At 39.7% G+C, this 24,745-nt stretch overlaps 1 protein-coding gene across 1 annotated transcript; it reads right to left on the minus strand.

Moving 5' to 3' along the window:
- Positions 1-21,370: 21,370 nt before the first annotated feature.
- atp23 (ATP23 metallopeptidase and ATP synthase assembly factor homolog) lies at positions 21,371-24,609 on the minus strand. The gene is made up of 6 exons (XM_071502336.1): positions 24,197-24,609; positions 23,954-23,999; positions 23,458-23,539; positions 23,219-23,356; positions 22,210-22,293; positions 21,371-22,117 (listed from the first exon to the last, which is right to left on the minus strand). The coding sequence occupies exons 1-6, from the start codon at positions 24,342-24,344 to the stop codon at positions 21,914-21,916; spliced, it is 702 nt and encodes a 233-aa protein (XP_071358437.1). The 5' UTR covers positions 24,345-24,609; the 3' UTR covers positions 21,371-21,913.
- Positions 24,610-24,745: the final 136 nt, after the last annotated feature.

Raw genomic sequence — 24,745 nt, forward strand, 5'->3', positions numbered from 1 at the left:
GCTAAATCAGTCAGGCTGCCTGAGTGTCTGTGGACGGTAGTAACCAACACCCCCACGCCTGTAAAAGACGCAACCATAATGGCCAAGACGGAGAGCGGGCTGTGAATCACAGTCTCCGGGGCACTGGAGAGAGATGCTGTCTGTAGGCAAAGCTCAAATCTTCACCCCCACCCTGCTACTTTAAAACGTTTTACACTGATACTGAGCAGCAAAAGCCAGTTAAGGACAGCTGGAGTCTAATTTCTCTTTTCCTGTTATTATAATGTGTACATACCTAATTTTAGGGGTGGATGACGTTTGATAGAACAGTTGAAATGATTAAATCTGGGGTTGGGTTACGATATATATATATATATATATATATATATAAATAAAACAGCTAAATGCCTGTGTCTCGAGGTTGAATGCTCCAGCGCTGACATTTTGGGAAATGTCTTTACTTGCTTTATTCTTGCAGAGAATTCGAGAAGCTCAGTACCAGTCTTGTGTTTGTGTGTTAGCTTTGAGGCAAGCAGCCAGGAGACAGTTTAGCATGGTGGGTCAACATTACCTGCTGAACCTCACCATTTTAGCATTGTCATCAAGAGCATGATAGCAGGCTGACGTTAGCACTTAGCTCACAGCGCTGCCTCACTGAACCGCTAGCATGGCTGTATGTATACCTCATTCTTAGCTAGCCAGGCTAGCTAGTTTCCACCAGTTTGCAGTTATTGTGCTAAAGTTGCTAATTATCTCTTGGCTCTCGCAAGTGGGGTCAGTCTGCTCTACTTTTCAGCAAGGGATCAAACTGTTTAAGACGTGATAAATGACTGTGCACACGTGCAGTTTGACCTCATTATGTATCCTAGCTACAACCGTTGAGATCGAGATGTTTTGAGATTTTGGATATTTTGCTGTGTCTGTTTTGAAGGGTAAAGGCTTCGGGATGAGAGTGGAGATTTATGAGTGAGACGCTGACAACACACTGCCTGAGGCTGAGCCGTTTTCCTGCACCTGGAACACCTAACCACTCTTTGTTTTACTTTTACAACTTTACATACTATCTCTCAAAGACGTCAGGAATACTTTAATGCACAACATTTTCTAAATACCAAACCAACAAATGCATTTTTAAGAAGGTCTTTTTCCTGAATGAAAAGTCTCTAAAATGATGTATTTTGATTACACACCTGGGTATATTGGTGAAAAAAAGAGACTGGTGAGGTCCAGAATGATGAAATGTTTCATCAAACATGTGATGAAGTAACAAATATCTGTTTTTCTCAGTAAAGCTGCACAAACAACTCAACATCCAGACATTATAAATTTAGCAAAACCGCCTGTGGTCCTGGTGTCAAACACCTCAGAAATAATCCCAAACAAATTACCAATAAGGAGGTAATTGTTGTCTGTGTTAGCAAGTCAAACACTCAGTCTGGATGAGTCCAGGCTGGGGAAGCGTTGACCCCTGTTGTTTTTTTTTCTTTTTTTTTAACAAGACACAGGGGGAGAAAAATGAGGAAAGGTGACCTTGTGAGTTTGGTTAAAGCTCCAGGTGGTTTCCGTTTGTCCTGTCAACACCATCTGACGCTCCAGCCTTGTTGCATTCCTTCGCTGTATGCAAAGAGAGCTGTGACATGGTGGCTGGTGGCTGTTGGTGCTGGCAGCCTGCAATTATCTTTTCAATTTGTTTGAGCCTGTTTGATCCCCTTGACAGAGTGTCTGGAAAGCCCTGTCAAAGTAGATGAAGATAAAGATGTCCAGATGGGTAAATTAAGAGTAAACAGGCAAAAATATATTGCATGAAAACTAAAAGACAGGTAGACAGAGACAGAAGTGAAGATCACTGTAAGAACTTTAAGGTGCAAAATAAACCAGAGGTGAATATCTGTGAAGAATAAACTCATCTCACACGTGTTCATTCATTTTCACATGCGCATAGTGTTGTGTCTCAACATGTCCTGTACTGTGTCTCAAACCTACATCTCGCAATTTACATGTGGGCTTTTGCACTATCCATTTTCTATGCAAAGCACTCACTGTATTCTTCGCTGATTGGCTGTCATGGTTTATCTACTTTGGGCTCTAAAAACCTGAGAAACTGGGTCAGGCCCTGGTGATTTACTCAACGATTAGACCTGGTCACAGCGTTCAACAACAGACACTGATGTCATGCATAAACTGTATGTTAACAACTGATTGTGGGAGGATATTAAATATTAAAACACAGTGTAACAAAGTCCTACAGTGGCTCAGCAATGTCAGTTACACAGATATCTATCTACACAAACATTGCTAACATTAGCCTCCTACAGCTCCTGGTCATACCACATGAAGCAAGGCAGTAGAAACAAAATGTCACAGAGTAAAGTGAGTTTTGCTTCTTGTGAAGGCCCTTTGGTAGTTTGAGCCTTTACACCTCATGGATCATTTGTGTTCACTGATTTGTTGTATGTCTTTAACAGTGTGGGTGTGACAGTTTTAGTTTTGTTAGTTTTTGAACCAAGAAGCAGCCAGGGACAGGGGTGAGCAGGTTTAAATGGCTTAACGTAAAAATTAAAGGACTGGTAAAGCTGGCAGCTCATGTGGGCTGTAGACTTGCAGAGGGTGGCTGCTGGGAATGGCAGAGTCCAGCTGTTGGTGTGGCTTGAATGGAGGCTGGAGGGTTTGCAGGTGAGACGGCGTGGTAGGCGAAGACTGGCTGGAGGCTGGTACCACAGCACTGAGCTCAAGAGAGCACGGGTTAGAAGCAGCTTCAAGAAAACAGCTACAGACAACCGCAGAAGCTACTGAAGAGGAGAAAGTGTCACAGAGCTCAGCTACAGAGCTGTAGACTCAATAATCTGGTGACGAGTGGAGCGGCAGACGAGGTAGTTGTACTAGAGGTTTGATGAGGTGATTAACAGCAGGTGTGGAGGAGAGCCAGGAGTCAGGTAAGGGAAGAACCCCCCCCCCCTCGTCTTTTTTCTCTCACAATGCCAAAACATCACTTTTGTGTCAGTGTCTCAAATCAATACATTAGAAATGGAAAAAAAGTTAAATTTGCATTGGAACAAAACCAAGACCTGAACATTATATAATTTAAGTTTCACCAAGCAACTCCACTGAACCAAACTTAACCCCAACCAAACATAACTGAACGTGAAAATAGATGGAACGGTATTTTTGTGATAATTTGTAGCAAAATTTGAGCCCAACACTTTCATTACACCGTGATCTCAAAATGGTTTTGTTTTCAAAGGATGTGTGAATTTGAGCTGTTAGCTGTGGTTGGGTTAGATTAAACTTTATAGTCACTGAGTACTGAGACAACGAAATTCACTTTAGCTTTTAACCACAAGTGCAAAATCAGTCTAATGCAGAGTCATGTGCATATGTATAGAGACATAAATAACAGCATGGTCTATATATGAATATCCTGATATATGTTCAATATTAACAGTTTGAACAGAGTATTGTGTTAAGGTGGGATTGGACTTTACCTTTAGTTTATATTTTAAGCATTATTCTATTATTACTGTGTATTTGCTCCATGAATTACGTTTGCTCTTGTTGATAAAATCACAGAAGTGCCCTGAGACGTCACGTGCTAAAGAGATAAGAGAGCCCTTGAGTGCAGGATGTATTCATCACTTTTGCCCATGTCACACAGCTGTTCGGATGAAATGTAAACACCAGGCTGTATTAAATATGGAATCACTTGACCTGAAATCTTCAGTTGCAATGATTTCAATCAGGAAATGTTTGCATGTAACTGCAGCTACTGATAGCAACTACAGAAACTGAGTCTAAATGTGACTGACAACAGTTCAAACGCTGGAAAATATCAAGTAGATACACATAAACAAAAAGTGTGACAAGGAACAAATTGTGTTTATAAATTTTCAAATTTTACCTTTCAAAGCTGCCACACTTTAAAACCAGTCTAAATAAAGCTATTAGACCCCCTCAGTCATCAGCCTCTACCTGACCTTTGACCTTTTAGAGAATCAACACTTCAGACACTCCTGGGTCAAACACAATGGCACTGAGTGTGTGCTTGACCCTGCACTATGAACCAATAGACACACAAATACACATTAGCTTGTCTTTTTAAACCCCCATTCACCCAGTAAATGTTTTGTCAAGTCCATTATTGATACGATAAAGATTATTAGCAAATATTGTGAGCTAATGTTATTTATCTTTCCCAATAATAGGTTGAAATAAACCTTTAAAGGCATTTCAACCATCATGGGCCATTGAAACTGGATTCATCAGATTTTGAGAGGGTTGTTACAGCTACAGCACAGAATCTGTTTTTATTAAAAAACCTTTCAAAAAAACATAAACAGTCATTAGCTCACAACAAAGTATGGTTTTCATACATTTTTTTTTAAAATTTAATTTTATAGAGCCGCCCCCATGTCCACCAACCACTCCACCAAAAGCAGTTTTCAGAAGGCGTGACAAATTCTGTCCCTGGGAATGATGGGAAAAGCCTTGCGCTGACAATGAGCAAACAAACACTAAAGGTTTTTAATTTCAGGGCAAGCCCGCTGTCGACAGCTCGAACAAATGAAAGCAAAGGAAGGAATGAGGATGGGGGGGAAACGGAGAAGAGAAAGACCAACATGACACAGAGCTTTCTTTAAGAAGAAATATCTCTTCCTCTTTGTCGGTGCTGAGAGCTCTTTGTAGAGACCTAATCTGATAACAGGGTGTGACTGTTTTCATAAGTTAACCTCTCCGCTGTTTACTGAGACCCAGAGCCGCCAAACGGTGTTTGTGAAACCTGCTGTGCTACATTGAGTCTCACTAAGGGGGGTAACACTTCCAAACAAAAGTTTCTACTTGTGCTGATTATTGGCCGACATCTCAATTGGATTTTCAATAGCTTCTCTGGAAAGGAACGTTTGGACCGCCACAGTTTATATGTTGGCTGGAATGTCAAAGCAATTAACTCATACTTTCTTCTTCTTGTGTGCCAGTCATTAATGAATACAATATGGCCGAACCTTCCACATGCGATGAATTCTATCTTGGCTTGATGGCTTCTGCTTTTTCCTCATGCGGATCCAGGATTCAGGGGATTTAAACTCCAGCAGAGTAAAGACAGAAAATGAAAATGGTCATGTACAAAAGTGAAGGCCTTTTGTGTGTTCATTAGCCACCAGAAAGCCAGATTTTTCATGTCTGTAGGTAAAGAGGCTTCTGCATTTCCAACCTATAGAAAAACCCAATAATACCGTCACACATTGAACTCGGCAAGCATGTTCTGGCAGGCAGTGTTGAGCAAACAGCTCTTCTTTTTAGAACAACTGAGCTGTCGAATATTTATTGTTTGGTTAAGGTTTCAGTGAGAAATTACGACATCAGTCGACAGCATAGGAGCAGCTCAGCAAGGGGGGGGATTTCCCACTCTCTCCTCAGACCAGCCCTGTCTGAACCTGATCATCACGCAGATCTGTCTGAAAGACTGTGCACTGTGTTGATGGAGAACTTGTCTTTGGCTGATTGTCTTTGAATCTCAACAGTCAAGAAAAGTTTGTTTAACTAACACTGGCTTGTGAAAGCTGTACTTACTTTTTTGGTTTGACGCAGCTCATAGCTGATATTTTGTGCATTATGAGTTTTATTCTCAGAGTTTTATTCTGGTCAGAGTGGTAAAGCCTCTGAAACAGCTTTTAGACAACCACTGGTTGGTAAATCTCTCAACTAGACCCGTTTGGTAGAAGGTCACCTTCTCTTTCTCTCTCTTTTTGTCAGTGCATGATAGAAGATACCAAAATGTGTTGACTTTGAAACATTTTCCAGCCATTTTCAGATTAACAGCAAACGCGCTCCTTCAAAGGCTGTATTACACCAGCATTTCAAATGGTAAAATCTACTGGCTACATAAATGGATTTCAGTGGAAACGCCACAGTACTGTCACAGAGGTGAAACAAATCTGCATCAATTTGTTTAACTTTGATGAATTTTGTGACGTAAATTGTAGCAAAACACAATTTGTGAAAAGCAAACCATCTTGACAGTTCTGGCCTTGAGGGAACACACTGTCCAAAACACAGGTAGCTAGCTAGTTGCTAATTAGCTTAACAATCCCCTTTTATTCAAACTGCCAGAGTATAAACTGCTCCACAAAACAGGCAATAGGCTGCTCAGTTAAACTGTGTGAACTTATTGACCCTTTAGCAACCAAGCTAACAAGCGTTCTCTGAGCTAGCTAACAGCTAGCTCAGAGAACTGTAATGGCTGATTAGCACAAGCATGTTCCCACCTGGTTAATGTTAGCAGTTAGCTTGCCAGCTACAGTTAGCCTGCCAGGACACATGGATGAACTGTACCACTTCCTGGTTTAACCAGAAGCAGTCTGGGTAACGGAGGGCTTTGTCTTCACTTTTATTCAATCTAATTCAGTAACACTCATCTACAAAACACCACATAGAATACACATATAAACCTAAAACAAAGTGTTCAACAAAATAAAAAAACACAATAGCATAGTGACACACACACACACGTACCTTTTCAGTTGTTGATCCCTGGGATTCATTACACTTTTTAAGTTCACTTGATTGAAAACAGTTTAAGTAAGTGCACAAAATAAGAATTTCAGATGGAGAGAAACCTCATATCAAAGCAAAATACCATGGCTGATATTTAATGGCCTCATATATCAGTCTAACTCTGCTGAATAACTGCTGAGAAATACAAAAATAATCCCTCACAGGCCCAATATGTCATGTGCTTGTGGGCCCACCCAGAAGAGTGGCTGCAGCCATTTTTCTTTTTTCATAAGCTATTTTATCATCTGCTGTGCTGAAAACGTACACACGTCCTCCCACGCTGACTCAGTGAGCTCCAGATGGAAAACGGAGCCATCTTTCCCCAGAGTGACGGGCATTTTTGCGCTCCTTTCATAACAAAGATTTTCAAATGTTTTCCAGACTGGATGGCAGCAGCCGCTGTGTGGCGACTCCATCAGCGTCTTGGATAATGTCTTGGCACTGTCAGTTCAGTTTCTGAAACATAAATAAGGCTGTTGGCAGGCGGGGGCTCCAGTGGGCCGCCTCCCTAGTCGTCGAGTACCCCCTCCCTTGGTGGGGACAGAGGACATTCACATGCTTTTGTTCGCTGCAAATAGTTGGTTGTTTTGATGCTATTGTACTATTTAAAGTGTTTTAAGCTGCTTAGCTTTCCAAGCCTTATATCACCATAATATTTCTATGATTTTCCAGCCCAGACTTCAAGTGTCTCTCCACGGTGATATATGTGATATATAGGGCTATAAACTCAAATCACAGCAAAGTATTGATGAAAAGGGTCATTTGATATATGTGTGTATGATTACAGAATATGAAAGAGACACTCAAAGTGAAATGAAAAATGATTTGAAAGGAGCTAAAGGAGGGAAAAGGTGAAAATTGTATAAAAAGAGAGATTGAAAGCCAAGGTATAGGTGGTTAAAGGAAAGAGGGACAGAAGGAGAAGAAGGAGAGGGTGGAGAGAAGGCCCACAGAGGCTACATCTATCCTGGCCTGAATTACTATCATTATTGTAATGACTTTGTAATGTTTTCTTTCCTGGACCAGTAATTGTTACCAAGCCCGCTGTTCAGAGGTGCAGGTGGACAAATTGCTGTCGAGCATTACTTTCCACGATACCGAGGGAAACATAATCATTTCCACCATCCAGGCCTCAAACAGGACATAGCTCTCCCTCAATTCAACCAGTGGCGATTGTGGCTATTTTATCCACCAAACTAAGATCAAAAGGTCTTTTTAAGAACAAAAGTTAACAAAGATTCTGAATAATCTCAAATTAGTTTCACACTCTATCACAGAATCAATAATGATCTTTTATTCACGTGAATACAGAAGGAATGCAGTTTTCCTGACATTCTGCCATTTTCCCCTTTCTCCAGCGCTCCACATGAGCCAGAGTTGTGTTGTATCTGCATGTATTGACCCTTTTAAACTTCCACGCTCCATATAACCCATATGAACCCCGCCCACCACCACCTGCGGCAAACTGTCCATGACTCTTAAAACCAGCCAGATGTTGCTCTAAGTCTGGGATTCCTATGTGGTTTCATGACAAGGACTGATGCAAATTAGTTCGCTGATGTGAGAAGATTTTTATTGTATGATGTTGGATTATATTTCTTTATTTAATATATGAGCAAATGATATCTCGTTAAACTAGTATAATTAGTGAAATATGGAAAGAAAAAGCAGTGTATTGATTTCCTGGGAAACATAGAGGAGTCTGTTTCGTATCCCTCATGTTTCTAATAAAGTGTTATCATTTATTATCCTCAACATGCATTCTCCACTTTCTGCTTTGGTTAGCGTTTTCCTACATTTCCCAGAGTGCCTTTCTACTACCCCCCAGGGAACATGTCTGGACTTGTTGCTGTCAGCAGTTTTAGGAGTAGGAGGAGAAAATGATGACAGCCTCTGTTGAGGCATAAGAAGAGCAAGAGTTGTATAAGTCAATCAACTCCTGACTCTGGGCTCCACCTTCCGTGTGGTTGTATTACATTTGGTTTATTTTCTGCCATGACTTGTACGCAACTAATGGTCTCTGAGTGTCTTGACACAGTGGATTTCCCACTATATGACTGCTGAACATCAGTGCAAATTGGTGGGTCAAGAAATAAATCCTGGGATTTCGGTTGTAAGTTACTCACACCAAAACTGATCTGTATAAAAAAAATTTTTTGTGATGTGTGTGACACATACGAGAAGTTATTTATTCCTTAGGACTTAAGCAGCTGTTTTTTTTTTCCTTACATAAAGTTAAAAAAAATGATTAGTCTAAAATTAAAGCTACATTAACCCTCTGAGGTCAATGGACGCAGGGGCGTGTCTATCTCTATTGATATCTTTGTGATAATACAGTGTAGAATTATGATTTGAAAGCTGAGTGATGGACACTCAGGACACATTTATTATACATTTATCTACTATTTTACTCATATATTCCACTTTAGGAACCTAAGACTTTTGTAAAACAAATTTCAAGCAACAAAACAATTCATTGACATGAGTAAAGGGTTTGTTTTCACAAAAGACGCGAAGAATTTCCAGAAACAGACTTTTCAGCATTTGGGCCACAGTGCTCTGGGACAAAAGGAGGCCTCATTATAGAGCGTAAAGATGCTAAAATGTTCCGTAGAGCTGAGGTGAACTGCAGATGTAATTCTCTATGTGTCAGTCACAGCAACACATTTCATGTTATATATGGTGATTAGTTTTTTGCCTCGTGGAGGTCATTATACAACTGACTGTGAGAATGAAATTAAATGGTTATAGAAATGTTGAAGGTACAAGGTCAATGGCCTTAGCGTTGTGGGTATTTTGTAACAAGTCACACAGGAGTGCAGAGGACACAAAACGCAGACTCATCTGAGGTCTCGACTCAGAAACTCTCCAAAGAAAATGTTTCATTCCATTTTCAGATACTAGTGTGACAGAAATGTTTTTCTCCTCTTTCTTTTTTCCCACCAGCGACTTTTCTTGTCAGTCCCAGATGGTTCTTTGCTGAGTTCTTTAAAGTCCTTGCAGGCGATCGTACATCAAAAGGCGAATTCCACATCTTTTGAAAGTGTTGTAATTACCAGCGTGAAAGCAGCACATATGTGGCGCACACTGCATCAATCATACAGTAACACCTGATTTTAATCACCTCGCCATGCCTGCAGTGATCGTTCTGACACCCACAAAATAGCTCAGAGCTAAATACCTGAAAATGGGAAAGTGGGATATTAAAAACTATCATTTTCAGAGAGAAAGCACCAGTCGGCCACAAGCTTCCATTGTTTTTATGAAATGAGAAAACACACTCACATGGATATTGTTTTAGTTCTCTTCCCTGCAGTGAATTTGAAAAATGGGCCCTGATATCATAAAAAGATGCCTTTACTCAACACCACAGTCCACAAATAAAAACAAGAAAATATTTTTTTTCTCAGTTGTGATGACAAAAGAGGGAAGATTTAGAGGAACAGTTCTGTAGTCTTCACCACAATATAACAGTTTTTAAGCACTTGTCATCTGTAAATTGTGTTGTTTTGTACTACACTTCTTAACCAAACTATGGTGGGTGATATTGCAATGTGTTCTTGGAGCCTTTGTGTATGAGGTTTGTGTTTCTGTGGGTGATGCTATTTTCATGCAACAGGCTGTAAACATAATTTCCATATTATCACCTGATTCAGTTGACATGGTGAATGTGTCAGCAAAGCTGCCAATTAACACTTCCAGCAGACACAGAGCAAAATTAACATTAGTTCAGAGATGTGCTTGCCTGATATAATTCACTCTTCTTCTCTTTTAACTCTGTTTTGGTCTCACCAACCCTGGAAGAAAATATCTGGTGTGTTAGCTGATAAAAGCTCCACTATATTCACCAGCTAGTTGTTAACTTTATGTGTCATTTGGTGCTGGCTGGGCAGCAGTGGCTTTATCAGAAGTTCCTTTGCTGAAAACATTGTAATTCTGCATTTGGAAATGATGTTCGTGGGAGTGCTGAGAATGAACCAAACATTAACACAAAATCTGAAAAATTAGCCAAATGCAAAACAGCTTGACATGCTGTAGGTTTGTCACTCCGAGTGACCCCTGTCACAATACACATGGTCATTTCATCCACTGCTATTTAAAAAAAAATGGATTAGAGCAGCTTTAGTTTTAATTGAAACTAATGGATTAAATTGTGTGAGTCATTTTGGATAGTTTATTTCACTCAGGAAAATGTATTTACAAGTGTTTGATTGTTTAAGAGAAAAGTTATTTTTGCTTTGTCTTTGTAAGCAGACCTGAAAATACCTGTACTGTAAAAACCTGTAAAATGCATCATTTCCTGGGAGACAGGAAAGAGCTTCCAGACAGTTTAAAACACCAAATGGAAAAACTTTAATGAACTGCCACTTCCACTTTCACTATCTGGCCTTTCATCTTTCATTACATTTTTAAAGGGCTTTTCTTGGTATTCACATGGATTTAACGTGCATTTGTTGCTGGGCATCATTCACATATGTTATTACGCAGCCCCCTGGATTATTGTCTTTGGCCCTCGCCCACCACAGTGTAAGTCATCGAGCCTCACCATGCTGTATGGGAGAGACGTGTTTCTGGTCAGTGACTCATGCAGCATGTTGAACCATGTGAAACCACAGCTCTGTGCCCTTGTGTTAGTCTGCCAGGAGGCCTACAGTACTGTCGGAGCGTGCCTTACAAGCCGTTTCCATGCTCTCTCAGCGAGCAAACTTGCAAACAGCTGCGTTTTCCATTAGAAGTGGTTTCTGGAGATGTGGTTTTGTTTTTTTTTCTCCAGGCGTCCTCAGGGGGGAGAGGGGAGTGACAGGATCAGGGGGATTGGGAGGCAGGGCTGCAGATAAAAGTGAGATGTGCCTCATACTCAGTGGTACGGTCTGTGCACACGTTTATTAGCAACAGCCTTGAATCATGCAGACTAAGATTTACTGCTGGTGGAGACAACTTGAAGAAGGTCACCATAGCCTGTGGCACAAAAATGGGACTTGAGCATTTTCTTAACTAATGAACTGTGAGATGAGTTACTTAAACTTACATTAATGGAACGACTTTTTGTTAAGAAACGTTATGTCTTGTCCTGACTTGAGGTTCTGATTTAAATGTGTGCAGTTTGTCAACTTAATGCAGGGATTTGGAAAGAAAACAAATCATTCACGAAGACTGAGCACCAAGCAGAGCCTCCCTCTACTAGACTGCCACGCCTCCCCCATACTGTGTGTGTATTCACTCTATAGCACAAACACCAGTGTGTAAATACAGGATTTGATTTGTATTTACAGTGTGATACTGTTCCTGAGGTTAATTTACAGGTAAATAAGCCGGTGGAAAGTGAAGTGTTGCAGGAAGCAGCATCAGAGTGACCTCTAGTGGTTCCACTTGCAAATCCAGTTTAGTTTCAGAGAAGGGAAGTGCAAAAAGAAAAACAACAAAAAAAATACCTGAAATACCGGCTGTGACAGGCCTTGTTCCAGTGTAGCAGTGTTTATTTTTTTATGTTTTTTTTTTTTGCATGCCACACATCATGTGTAATAACTATTCTGATTAATCTAATACATCAAATACAGAACTGTATTTGATGCATGGCTGTCATTAAGGGAACCGAGGAAGTTTCAGCGGCAGGCTGGTGATTGAATCACTTCTGGGGAAATCAAAACGTTCCCCATGTCTTATGAGCTGAGGCTAAACAATGTCTATGAGTGTTTCGCACATCCACCAGCATTGTTTACCATTTAAACTGGTTTCATTTAAACATCAGTTTGAGGCCAAAGAGGTCACATAAAAGCAAAGATTAGACAAAGGACAAAAAACTGAACACACATTTGTGTAGCAGAACTTTGTTTTTGGCCTTATTAATCGTCTCGCTACCCTTCAGATTTATCTTGTGACCCTTTGGAGGGGCCCAACCCTTAGGTTGGAAAAAATCGGACTGGCCTACCTAACTGAATTTACAGTCCTGGCAGTTACAACTAGCTCCACGTAGACCTTCAACAGTAAAATGCTGCTTATGCACTGATGCAGCAGCATTACCATCTAATCATCTAATGTAATAATACATCATTCACAGATTCATTTTCCTGCCTAACAGAACACATTTTGTTGATAGTAAGTGTGAACTTTTGTTGAAGTAGGATTTTGAATGTTGGACTTTTATGCACTTTTACATTGTTGTGTTGCTTCTTTCACTTAAAGAAAGGGTCTGAATACTTCCTCCTCCACTGTTTAAAAGATATATTATCATGAATAAATTCTAATATTCGGTGTCTTTTGTCTTTTAACTCTAAACAGAGAATATTTATCTTTATTTGCAGTTGCAATTCAGTGACCTACTTAAATATGCAGTTTAATCTTTTTTAAGAAAACAAACACAACCTTCTGAAGGTCTGTATGAGACTGATTTTAATAAACGTGTCACATCAGAGTAGAGGGAGTCTGACCATGTTCACATGTTGACTGCCTTTGCTGCCTCATTTTCATTCATCTCTTTATTCAAGTCACCTAAGTTCATTTGAAGATCATTGTGTTTCTCCTGCTTTAGCATATGAGATAACTAATGTGTGTTAAGGTCATATCCCTAATGTGTTTTCTTTTCGTTTACTCTTTAATTGGCAGCCGCCTCAGAAGAAGAACAGCGCCGGAGTCCGCTGCTGATCAATAGTGTCAGGTGCGGTGTTAAAAGCTGGATCGTGGCTGATCCTGTGTCACCCGACGCTGACTAATGAGTGTGTTGTGCGGTCAGAGCCGTCCTCAGCCTCCTGAATAATGAACCCCATCCTGAGGCAGAGCCGGCGCAGGTTAACCCAGCAAATGATAATTAGATAGATGCTGCAAGGGTTCAAGATATGTTCTCATTTAAACTGAAAGGTCTGCTTTGATGATGAATGGCAACACCATGACATTAGTTTGTTAATGTTCCTCAAATAAAAGTTTATATTCTTCTCAAAACCTCAAACACTTGCTTGGTCCTGAAATGTAGGTGTAATTGTAGCCGACTCTTCACACCCGTGTTGCTCAAGGACGCCCTGGCAGTTTAAGGGATCAAACCCTTGACCTTCCAGTTACAGGAGAGCAGGCCTATCTCTAAGCGCTAGCCCCCTTTTCTGCCCCAATTCATATCTGCTATGTCACAGACAGGCAAATGTCAGCAAAAGAAGGCGTCAATCCTCCCCTCACGCGGGTCCTCAGCGAAGACACAGTAATCCCTCCGGTTGTGGATGTTCAGGTTCAGCTGCTCTGCCGCTGCCAGAGCTCAACCACACATCCGTGACAAAGCCGCCAGATTGGAGGACAGTTATCTGGACTCACAACGCAGGAGACGAGCTGAGAGGTCAAACTAAATTGGCTCACCAGAGAGGGGAGTCCACCCTTCAGGGCAATCTCCTGTTCCTCCCTTCGACGAATTGGAGGTCCCACCGGCCGCCTGTTCGGCTCTGAGAAGGCTGGTCACATCTCACAAGTGGGGCAGATAGGAGAAAGAGGTGATCCTCTGATGTCCTTGGAGTTTCGAATGACAAAGAATTCAAAGGCAGGAGAGATTTTGGTTTTAGCTGACTTCACAGGGCTGGTAGACTCAGGTCCAGTCTCCAGACCACTTCTCCTGTTGGACTATTAATAACAGGTTTGTTTTTTTTTTTTGGTTCATTTTTCCCCGACACTGGAATTAAGGCTTCACCTGCAGAAACTCAGTTAACTGTATGCGTTGTTCAAACCTAAGTGGGTGTATGTTGAAGGGCTTTGAGCAGTAATGTCTTGCACACATAAAAACATCTCCATTGATCCTCAAGACTCTTTGATCTTTAATGCAGCTTAATTAGCTTCTGTTTTTTGACTCACTGTACAACCTGAATGTGTGTGACCGCTGATTCTTACAACGAAGGATCTATTCTGATCCATAAAACCTTTTACTTAAAGCTGAACCAACAAATATGTTTGTATTAGCAATGGGAAATAACAGTGTAATGTGAAAGGTGTCACTCATACTGACAAACATACAGAAAATTATACCCAGTCCCTGCAGTTTCCCCTCAGCTCTACAGTGTTTTAGCATCTTTCAGCTGGTTTTACAGCCAGACCCACCTGAATGCTGCCTGTTCAGCGCTAAACAGACAGAGAAAGTTAGTGAAGAGGTAACTCGGGCATTTATCAGTGAGAGAGTCCGAGTTTTCTCTCCGGGGTGGTGGTTGGTCAAAAAAGAGCCAAAAGGAGAGAGACTATTGGACTTAAACAGGCAGTTCTTAGGTAACACATTTACCATCTTAGTTTCCATCAACACTTTACGTTTTCGTAAAGTTTAAAGTTTAAAAAACACACTGCTAGCAAAGACAACAAGGTCAGTAACACTTGTAATTTGTGATCCATGTTGTATTCACCACTGGTAGTTGAGACTGATAGGACCCAATTAGGGAGTGACCATGGGTGCCTACGTCATTGTCTCCAGAAGTCTCAGTTTCCGTCCGTCCAGACCTTAACACAGCTCTGGAACTACAGTGGGTCCAGCAGCGTTACCAAAAGTCTCCATTTCAGGTGCTCAGAAACTCCGGAGTAATGCGGACACCAGTTGTAAACATAGCCAAGGAAACTTGATCAAGTTTATTGTGCTCGGTTAACGCAGGTTTCAGTGATCCAAATCAATCACCTCGACCTGGAGCAATTTGCATGATACTTTATCTTTTAGGATACAAAGAGGAGGTTTTCATCTTTTACAGCTGCTAATTACCTGTGACTGACTGGCCAAAATGCATCAAGCTTCATCAGCCACAAATTCAGCTCTAAACATACATATAGCTTGGCACTGAATTAGTAACTACCCAGACACATTTATTATGTTCTGTGCTTGAGTCCATTCTCTGTGGTCTCGTTCTGTTGTGTCCTGTAATCTCCCAACATTTGCTGCACTCCATTCTTCTTATTTCTGTTATCTTGATTCATATTTTTTTTTTTTTTTGTCTTCCCTTTTCTGTTGCGTCTTTTGTTTCCTTTCTCTGTTTTGTTTTTTTTCTCCATTGTAATTCTCTGTTACTGTTTTGCTGTGTCCTTATTTACATGACATGTTCCTGAGCTCCCTCTTCAGTCTGGAGAGTTCATCAAATTACTTTCAATAAATACATGACTCACAATACTTGTCAAGGTTAGCGGAGCTGGCTGGTAGGATTTATTAATGAGCCTGTGGCTTTAGGGAGAGTTAATAAAAAGAAAAACAGGTCTGCTCTTACCCTGGGACATTGTCCAGCGGTTGTTATGTTAATCACTGAGGCCTAATTAATACCACGCATATCATTAGCAAAGTGAAGATTCAAATGCCAGCATGTGTTAATTACTGTTGTAGAAGTCATCTACATTTCTGCCATGAATGTTAACAGTCTGCCCATGCTAATTTACTTGAACTTGTCTCATCTGTGCAGGAAAATTAGGAAATGGCATGTTGTGTACGTTCTCAGAAATAATGGAGGAGAAAACATATAATAGCTTTGTGAACTAATCTAATGACATTGCTTTATTTCACATTACCTAATAGGGCTTCATGTGTTTCAGAGATTTTATGCGTGTTTCTGTGTTTTATGCTGTTGAACTGTCCAGTAAAAAACCTCAGTTCTTTTACAGGATGTTCAGCAGTATCAAGGTGATTTACTGTGTGTGAGAGTGTGTGCATGTTTTCATTTATGTGTGTGTGAGTTTGAAGGGGATTTCCTGATGTAATCTCCAGTCCTTTCATTCCTAATAAACCTCATTCAATGTGCCACAAATCCGTCGACTTATTGCTGTTATTGAGACAACGTGGGAAAAGGAAAAAGGCACTTAAGTCACTCACCACCTCCTTCCTTGTCTGTTTGACTTTAAATGACTGAAAACATGGCAGGACACACATCACAACCCTGTCAAGCGTATTTACAGGGTTTGATTGCTAATGACCATGTATTCTGTAAAATTCACCAGATAAAAAAAAATTACGCCAGATTCAATCAGTAATTCATTCAAGTTTTTTTACTTTAACAGCTGCTCCTTTTTTCTGTATAAACCATGTGTTTCATCTAATTAACTGTTAACTGAAATCTCTTAAAAAAAATAAACCCTCACACTTACGGTCAACAGAGGTGCTTGATGTACTCCAGGGCATAACGTTGATGAGATTAGTTTGTTACCACATCACATCAGCCCTGCCTGGTTTATCTCAAGGTCATATCTCAGCTCTGGCCCATGAACCTTCTCTTGACTTGTTCGTGAAGGCGAATGAGGTAAAATAATAGTCACATATCTCTACGCTGAACTGTGCAAAACAAGCAAACAAGGTAGCTTGTCCATTTAATGAATGAAGTGAAGCTATCCAAGCGGCTGTCAGAGCAGGCTTAAACAGATGATCCATCCAAGTTTATTTGTGATATTAATATATAATTATTATTGTTTCCCGGGTAATAATTAATTCATTTCAGATTGAATTAAATCTGGGTGGGTCCATATGAATAGGGGATTTGAAACTCTTAAGTGGGACTAGACTTGGGACTTATTAGGAGGTAGACTTAATCTCCAAGATTTACTTGTATTCTTCAAAATAGTAATTTTTTCCCATGATAGTGGATAAAGTCTTATTAGTCAGCTGCTGCATTTTTTAAAGAAGTAAAAACAACTTTTTGAGATATGCACCTGTGAAGTTTCTGCCTCCAATTCTGTACAATAGAAGTAAATTAACTTTTGTCAGTGGTGCTAAAAGCATTCAAAAACATTCAATAGAATATCTTTCTGGTGTCCCTGCAACTCAAGACACTCAGCAGAACGCACTGTTTACAATTTTCACAGGAACTACTCTTTGGTTAAAAAAAAACAACCAACTGTTCAAAGTTTGAAGATTATCAAGAGAAAATGCGTTTGTGTGGGTTGCATTAGCTGACCGTCATGTTACAATTATAGATGACCTGACTTTGAGAGAGTCATGCCAAAAAGTTGTGCTCAAATGACATAAAATTACAGGATAATGTTAAACTACAAAGCTGATCTCTGCCAACTTTAAACACCTGCTTAATTAATCCTCAACTTGCACACATAATTAATTGATTTACATGCCTACCCCCCCACTGCGGTCTCAAACAGTGCTTCCCTGCTGGGGAAGTTAATTGTCAGGTTAGACGCGTTGCCTCCAGAGGATTTGTGCTGTGAATTATAATGATTTCAACTTTTCCTTCTTACACTGTCAGTGTCGCCTGATGAATTACACCACTCCCGTATAAAGAACCTTATTAAGTAAAGTGGGATTTCAGTGTTAAAGTAGAAGAAGACAGAGGAGGTGTTGTTTCATATTTCCTATAAAACTTGCATATAAAATAAATGCGGTATTTTGGGGTAAATAAGTAGGCTTTACTAATGCCTTCATCATCAATGCCATTCTGTGAATTAACCCCACAAAATAAAAAAGTCACTGTTCTTCAGTCATGATGCTGGTCCCCTTTGAAAGGAAACAAATTTTACAAGAAAGTATATTTTTTGTCTTGCCAATTGCTTTTTGGGGAAAAAAAATGAATATAAGTACTAGCATATAAAACCATGAAGTGTTGTGAATTCTTACATTTTTTTTTGTGCAGATAAAAAGGGAGATGAAAACATGTTCATTTATCAGTTTTAGAGGTTCTAGCCCAGTCTTATTACTTTTATTTCCTGTTGTTTGTTCCATTTCTGTTCTTTGTGCTAAAGTTAACCTCTTGTCAAGAAAGTTAATGATTATTGAACAAATGTCAAACTCTTTCTTTCATTAAAATACTAAAACTCCATCTAGCAAGCACTACATCCAATGATAGTGTTAATACAACTAATTCAACTCCTCCTGCTGCTCTTACAACAAGGCTTAACTATCTATTCTGCTAATAGCCTGCAGCTACTTCTGCTGGTAATTTTGTTTTGGCTTTTTTTTTTAAGTTGTTATATGTCTCTTTCTTCTCTATATTGTGGATATTTATCCTTATATAGTGTATTTGTGCTAATATAAGATGTCAGCTGATAAAACAAGGCTCATGGCGTCCATCTTTAGATATGCACTCTTGTCCTCAATCAGCTGGATATGATTGTTGTCCTCGGGCTAAAGAACAGGTGACTGGACTCAATATATTTTCTTTGTTCAAGAGTTTCCCCAGAGTGCTGGAGACGGTGCAGAAAAATGACCATCTTGGCCAGAGGATGTCATGTCGCCCAGCTTTTGCCCCAGGTCTCTCCTTTGCTTCTTTCTTTCAGTCATGTTCATTTCAAAGTCATCTGAAACCTTGAGAAGCAAATGTCTGTGAAACACTTCCCACCCTCCCCCACTCCCCCCCCCAAAAAAAACTCATCAAACATTTCTCTGAAAAGACGTATTGTGCAGAAACATGCATGGTCGTCTTCAAGGCCAGTACTTCCAGTTTCTCAGTACTTTTCAAATCCAGCTAAATAATTCAACAGTCTCTCATTATCAACTCAACCCCCATGAAGAGCAGACACAAACTTCACAAAGGCAAGTGGGTGTCCTCGCTCCTCATCGCTCCTCTCCATGCTACAACTAAATCTGGCATTATTCTAATTAATGAGACGAGTTCATTAGTGCTCTCAGGGTTAATGTGTTGTCCTACAGCAGATTAGTGAAGGGATTTCAGTGCTGCCGGAGCATCCTAATTAGATCACAGTGGGTGCCACCTGCTTAAATAGATGGAATAATGAAAGTCGTCACTCCTCTCAGCAGCAACTTGATTATTGCACCGTATCTCTGCTCATAAAAGGCGCAACGTTCACCTGGAGGAACAGGACTCAATGAAATGAATTCAATTACAGGACATGTATCAGTAAAACAGTAACAGCACTTTCCGCTCAGGTTTGGATTGGACTCGCTTGGTCCTGATGATGAGGATTAGTGGGTCCAAACTCCCATCTAGTGGACAGAGACAGTACTGCAGTCATGACTGAGGGTTTAAGACTTGGTTATTACTGCTCCACAACACAAACACAATATCGCAGCTGGAGCATTGATAATGATTCACGTTGCACAGAAATATTGCCATAACTGCATTTCTTAAATTGAAACTGAAATGTTTGTTTTTGATGTAATTCGTAGAAAGCATAAATACGTACACTTTTTTTTTATTATCTCTTTGTGCTGTCACAATGGCTATGTCGGAAGGATGAGTTTTGCTTTACAACAACAGCAAAACATTATTGGAAACTTTTAATGCAAAAACTGATGACTGCTGACTTTTCCTCAGGGGAAAACTCTATTGTTTACACTGTATTTTGTCCAACAAACCGCAATAATCTTTCTTTGTGGGATGAAACATTTAATACAGTCTACAATAATGTATACTATAATAACAAGTACTCTGTATCTTATACCTTTTTCCAACAAATGACCGTACCTAAGATAGGTATATTCTCCATTTATCCTGTAAAAACATTTTCCATGTCTTGTAATTACTGAATTATTAAATAAGCATAATTTTGTCCCTGTTAAATATAAAGTTGTCACCTTATTGCTTAATATTATGTGCTCTTCCCTTGTGCTTACATATTTGTCTGGCTCACTACCCATGTATTTCACTGATTGTTATATATAGTATATATAATAATGAATGAAATACATTATGCACAATATGATATTTGTGTTGTAAGCAAAGTAAAGAAACTCTATATACAGACATTTTTATGTTACATTTAAGCTGCACTAATCAGTATTTTTTGTGTATGTGTTTACAGTTTGCTGTGTATATTTGTGTGTAGTCTCTCATTTTCTACCCCTCTTTAAATTGTTTGAAAAGAAAACTAACTGAGGACTTTGCTGTCTCGTCCCCTGCAGGTTTTTTTTGCCAGCCTTGGGGGAGTTAAACGTTGACATGGTGCTTATTTTCTCAGCAGATTCCAGCACTTTCTGACTGAATATGAGACTTGAATGTGGGGGTGGGTTTTGTTGCGAGGTCTTGGATGCAGGACCTGGTACTCCTTAAATCCTGCCTGCAGTTGAACTCAGTGCGATGGCATGAAATGCGTCACCTCACAAATTCACAACCCGCTTTGGCATATCTAATTGTACCAAATGTATTTAGCAGCTAGCATTTGATATGTGAACAATTCCAGTGGTAATTCTGTTGTTTTCTATGATTTCTTTATTTAGCCTACTTGGGTGTATGACATTGCATAAATCCAAATATTATTTCTGCCTTTTGTTTTTTGGCGTTTTGTCTCACATTAATCCCACTGCCTCAAAGCTGTTCTCATCATTTTCTCTGTTAAGCTTCTGAAACTAACCTAATCTTCTTTGCTCTTCACATCCCACCCACTCCCCCTGTTGTGTGAGCCCACGCTCTTCCTGTGTTTTTGTAGCGTTTTCTAAGTAAAGAATTTAGAGATAAGTGGGATATTACACTCCAACTGCAGGCACGCCAAGTGACTTTGTGATTATGATGCAGAGGGTGTTGTCTTTGAGATAGGCCGAAGTGGAGGAGGAGGAGGAGACGGAGGAGGAAGGGGGATTATGAGGCTAATTCCCTTATAATTTTTGCCTCATTAATCTCTGCGAAGGGATACGAGATTCTTTAAATGCCAATGTCCAATAAAGATGTCAGCAGTGACATTTTACTGTGGCGGCACAGATGTGAACAAAGTTGATGGTGCTTGTGTTGAAGAACTTTCCTCATTTTATTCATCTTGTCTCACATGTTAATTTGAAGGTTCCTCTCTGAGGATTAAACATAAATGTGTTATTACCAGCAACTTACTTACTTATCCTTCTTTGGCAAGTCAAATCCAAACATTTTGTGCCAAGGTCGAATGCAACAGTCCCGTCTTGTCCTAAAAATAACTTTTTGAGTACTAGTTTTAAGTTTAGAAAACATGAGACACAAACATGAAGTGAGACTTTTCCAGAGGAATCAAACTTTAATTTGAATACATTTGATTATGTTTAATTTAAGAATAATCTGCTCTATTTACAAGAAATAAGTGACAGTCAATGAGGCAACAAGATGAAAACCCAGCAGTCAGAGAAATACATGCTTGCTTGTCAGAGGACTTTCACAGCAAACATTGATGGACAAAAAGGAAATCTTTTATTTCCTTAAAAGCACCTATAGATCACCTAAAATCAAAGGACAAAAATCACTGGTGCCTCAACTAATACTTTACTTGTGGAACAAAATCAGTCCTTACAATCCCTTTTCAAAGAATTAATGTCCCAAAGGTAGAAAATGAAATGTACTATAGCACCTTCCTTTGCTTTAATATTCCAACAACAAATCTTTCTCTGAAAATCCCTTCTGAAAGGACATGATCGTTTTCAACACTCAGTCATTCTGTTGAGGCCTTTATGTTGACCGAGGCCCTGACGCTGCCAAGCTCTTGTCAGCATCACCGCCAGTCACAGCACCCATGGGAGTTTAATGAGAATGCGACGACACTAGAGGTTTGCATAATATCGATCTCTGTTTTCATAATCTCTATAAGCAAACTTGGCATCCTTTTTGCTGTGTGGGATTCGTCCAAAAGGCGCGTGATCGTTGAAACACGTGTCGAAGACCTCGTCAACGATTTTCTCTGCCTGCTCTCGGCTAATTTTCCTCACAGCCAGGATGGAGCGTAGGGCACGGCCTCTGACGCATTGCTGTCCGAGGAAATAAGGTGAGTTAAAGGTTGGATCAAAGAGACAGAGCTGAAATCTGCGAGTAAGTGTTACATTTATCCCAACATGGGTACCTGATGATGCTGCTTCAAGCCGAAGTTGAACCTGGCGACTTCATTGCTGAAGGAGCAGTCTCCACTGAGGTTAGCTGCCCGAATCTGAAACAATGACACAAAAAAATCTTTGACTAAACAGCAAATAAAAGTTGTAGGTCTGAAAGATAATGTTTTTTTTTTTCTTTCTTCTGCATCTGTAATGGATTACAGTATTACTTTTTAGTTCCATCAAAACATTTAAACAATGCAGCTGGAGTAGAAAATGAGTTGTGAACGATTGGGATTGATAACAACCAGGCCAACCTCCTCTTTCTCACATCTCTTGTTTATGGAGGAAACATATCAAACAGTGGAAGAAAAGCGATTTTAACCCTTTTAAAACCACGGGGATCACCAGTGACAACGCAGCGCATGTGTATTTCAAATTACCGTAGCTAGTTTGAATTCGATTTTTGCAATCTCAGAAATGTTCAATCTGCACTTTTCAAGAATTTATAAAAAGAAAGTTGAAGAAAATTCAATTCCGTTTTTGTCCTTTTCTTCTTATAACACACAGTTTTAGGTATTGAATTACATAAGAATGGTAAATACTTGACAGATTTTGAAAGTTCTACTTCTCCTGGAAAAAGGGTGTAAATTATTTACACATTTTTTGACACAATTATTGACAAAAATAGACAAAAAAGACCAGGCGTTTTAATAAATATATCTATTATTATGGTGCTAAAAGGGTTAAGTGATTTCAAATGACCTTTAATTCTGGTGGTGCTGTGAATACTCACTCGAGCATCAAATATGCATTAATCAGCTGCTGAAAATAGTCTCCCACAAATGTACTATTTACTCCTGTTTAACTGACACTGGGTAAAAACTACAGTGTCCTGCTGTTTTAGGAAACTATTTAACATTTTCTTGTATTAGCAGAAACTACCAATAGGAACATAATGACAAATGCTCACTGGCAGAAATAAAACTGAATCTGACTAGAATCACCACAGTCAGTCACTGATGAAAACATTTTACTTACCTCAGAGCAAGCTAGGTGTCTGAAGTTGCTGAACCAGTCCACATGAGCCCGACAGTGATCAAAGGCGTGGATGAGCTCATGTGTGACCACACGGTTCATGTGGGACTGCTGGTGGATGTTGTTCTGACACAAAACAATCTGCAAATGAAGGCAAACATCATCACTGCTGACAAGACAAGTTCTCTTAACCCAGCTCAGTCTGCAATATCTTTCAGTTTTACAGCAATAATCTCTCTTACTTGAGAAGAAGCTGCATCAAAGCCACCGCTGACGGTCCCATCACAGTCCTCACAGGAGAAATGCCGGTCTTTAAATATTTTGCTGTGTTGAGAGGAAACAGTGTGATCTTGGTGCAATTTAATCTGCTTACTTTGCTGCATCAACAATTTAACTTGCAGTGCCCAACACAAACCAAAAAGTGAGGGAATGAAGCAGACTGAAATGATCACATGGAAGAATTAAGAGCAGGTGAAATGGCACATACATAATAAGGTGATATTAACTGCATGGTGATTTCATATAAAACTGAAACAGGACCCAGCCATGTTAGTTTGACCATCTAACATCAGCTATGTTCTTAAAACTGTCTGATTGGGTATCATGAAAACTATCATTATTGTAAACCAGTAATAGATGTAGTTACAGCAATAATAACCTTTTTCAATAAATTCAAATCATCAATTAAATAATAAAATTCTGCAAACAGTAAAATGAAAACGAAACACATATACTGACCACCCTGAACTTTTCATGGCACTGAGCAGGAGTTTGGCATACGGACCTACAGGGGACACAGACCGATGGTTAGCATTCACAGCTAGCTAACATTAGCTGCTAGTCAGGCAATCGGTTACACGGTATCGTTGCACTGGTGTTTGAATCGCAACCTGAATGTAAAGAAACTGTTGCAGTATTCAATATTTCACGGTTGGCGAATCATTCTTTTTAAAATTGTGATCAGCTAGCTGGAGTACTCACTAGTTTCCACTGCAAACTGTAACATGACCTGACACTTGTGGTTGAAAGTGAACAGGCTCTCTGCGATGGATCCCTTCTTGTACTTCCCCGTGTTCCTCTCCGGGAATAAGTCGTATCCATATTCCTCCTCTTGTTTAGTCTGGTCCATTTTGAGAAATGTTTGTACAATTTGGAAATGTTAGCATTAAGTCCCCCTGATTAGCCACCGCTAGCTAGCAAGAGAGGTCATCACTGTTTTGCAGGTCACGTGGTCGCTATAGGTCAAAGGTAATTAGTAGGATTTTGTTTTTGTTTTTTAATAACCCTTGAACGTAGAAGTAAAGAAATTCAATTTATATTAATGAAATAAAAAAAGTAACATAATGTGCGCTTTTTCAATTAAGTTTTGTCAGAGACTCGTACACGGTATAGATCGTCTATTCAGAACGTACAGGAAAGTTGTCCACTTAAAGCGAGGTTTGTGAACCAAAACCAGTCCATGACCAAATCAAACACCGACCCACCAAACTAAGAAACGACAAGTTCCTAATGCAATTACTTTAGCTGTCT

Source organism: Trachinotus anak, unplaced genomic scaffold, assembly GCF_046630095.1.
Source record: "Trachinotus anak isolate AG129_WGS33_773 ecotype Australia unplaced genomic scaffold, CSIRO_AGI_Tana_v1 ptg000018l, whole genome shotgun sequence".
In the NCBI taxonomy this organism is placed as follows: Eukaryota; Metazoa; Chordata; class Actinopteri; order Carangiformes; family Carangidae; genus Trachinotus; species Trachinotus anak.

What these genes read in the sequence shown, in the direction of transcription:
- atp23 (XM_071502336.1), bottom strand. Translation starts at nt 24,344, where the DNA reads ATGGACCAGACTAAACAAGAGGAGGAATATGGATACGACTTATTCCCG. An exon ending in TTGATGCAGCTTCTTCTCAA is followed by an intron (nt 23,357 to 23,457) that starts GTAAGAGAGATT and finishes CTTCATTTGCAG; the next exon opens with ATTGTTTTGTGTCAGAACAA. An exon ending in GACACCTAGCTTGCTCTGAG is followed by an intron (nt 22,294 to 23,218) that starts GTAAGTAAAATG and finishes TCATTGTTTCAG; the next exon opens with ATTCGGGCAGCTAACCTCAG.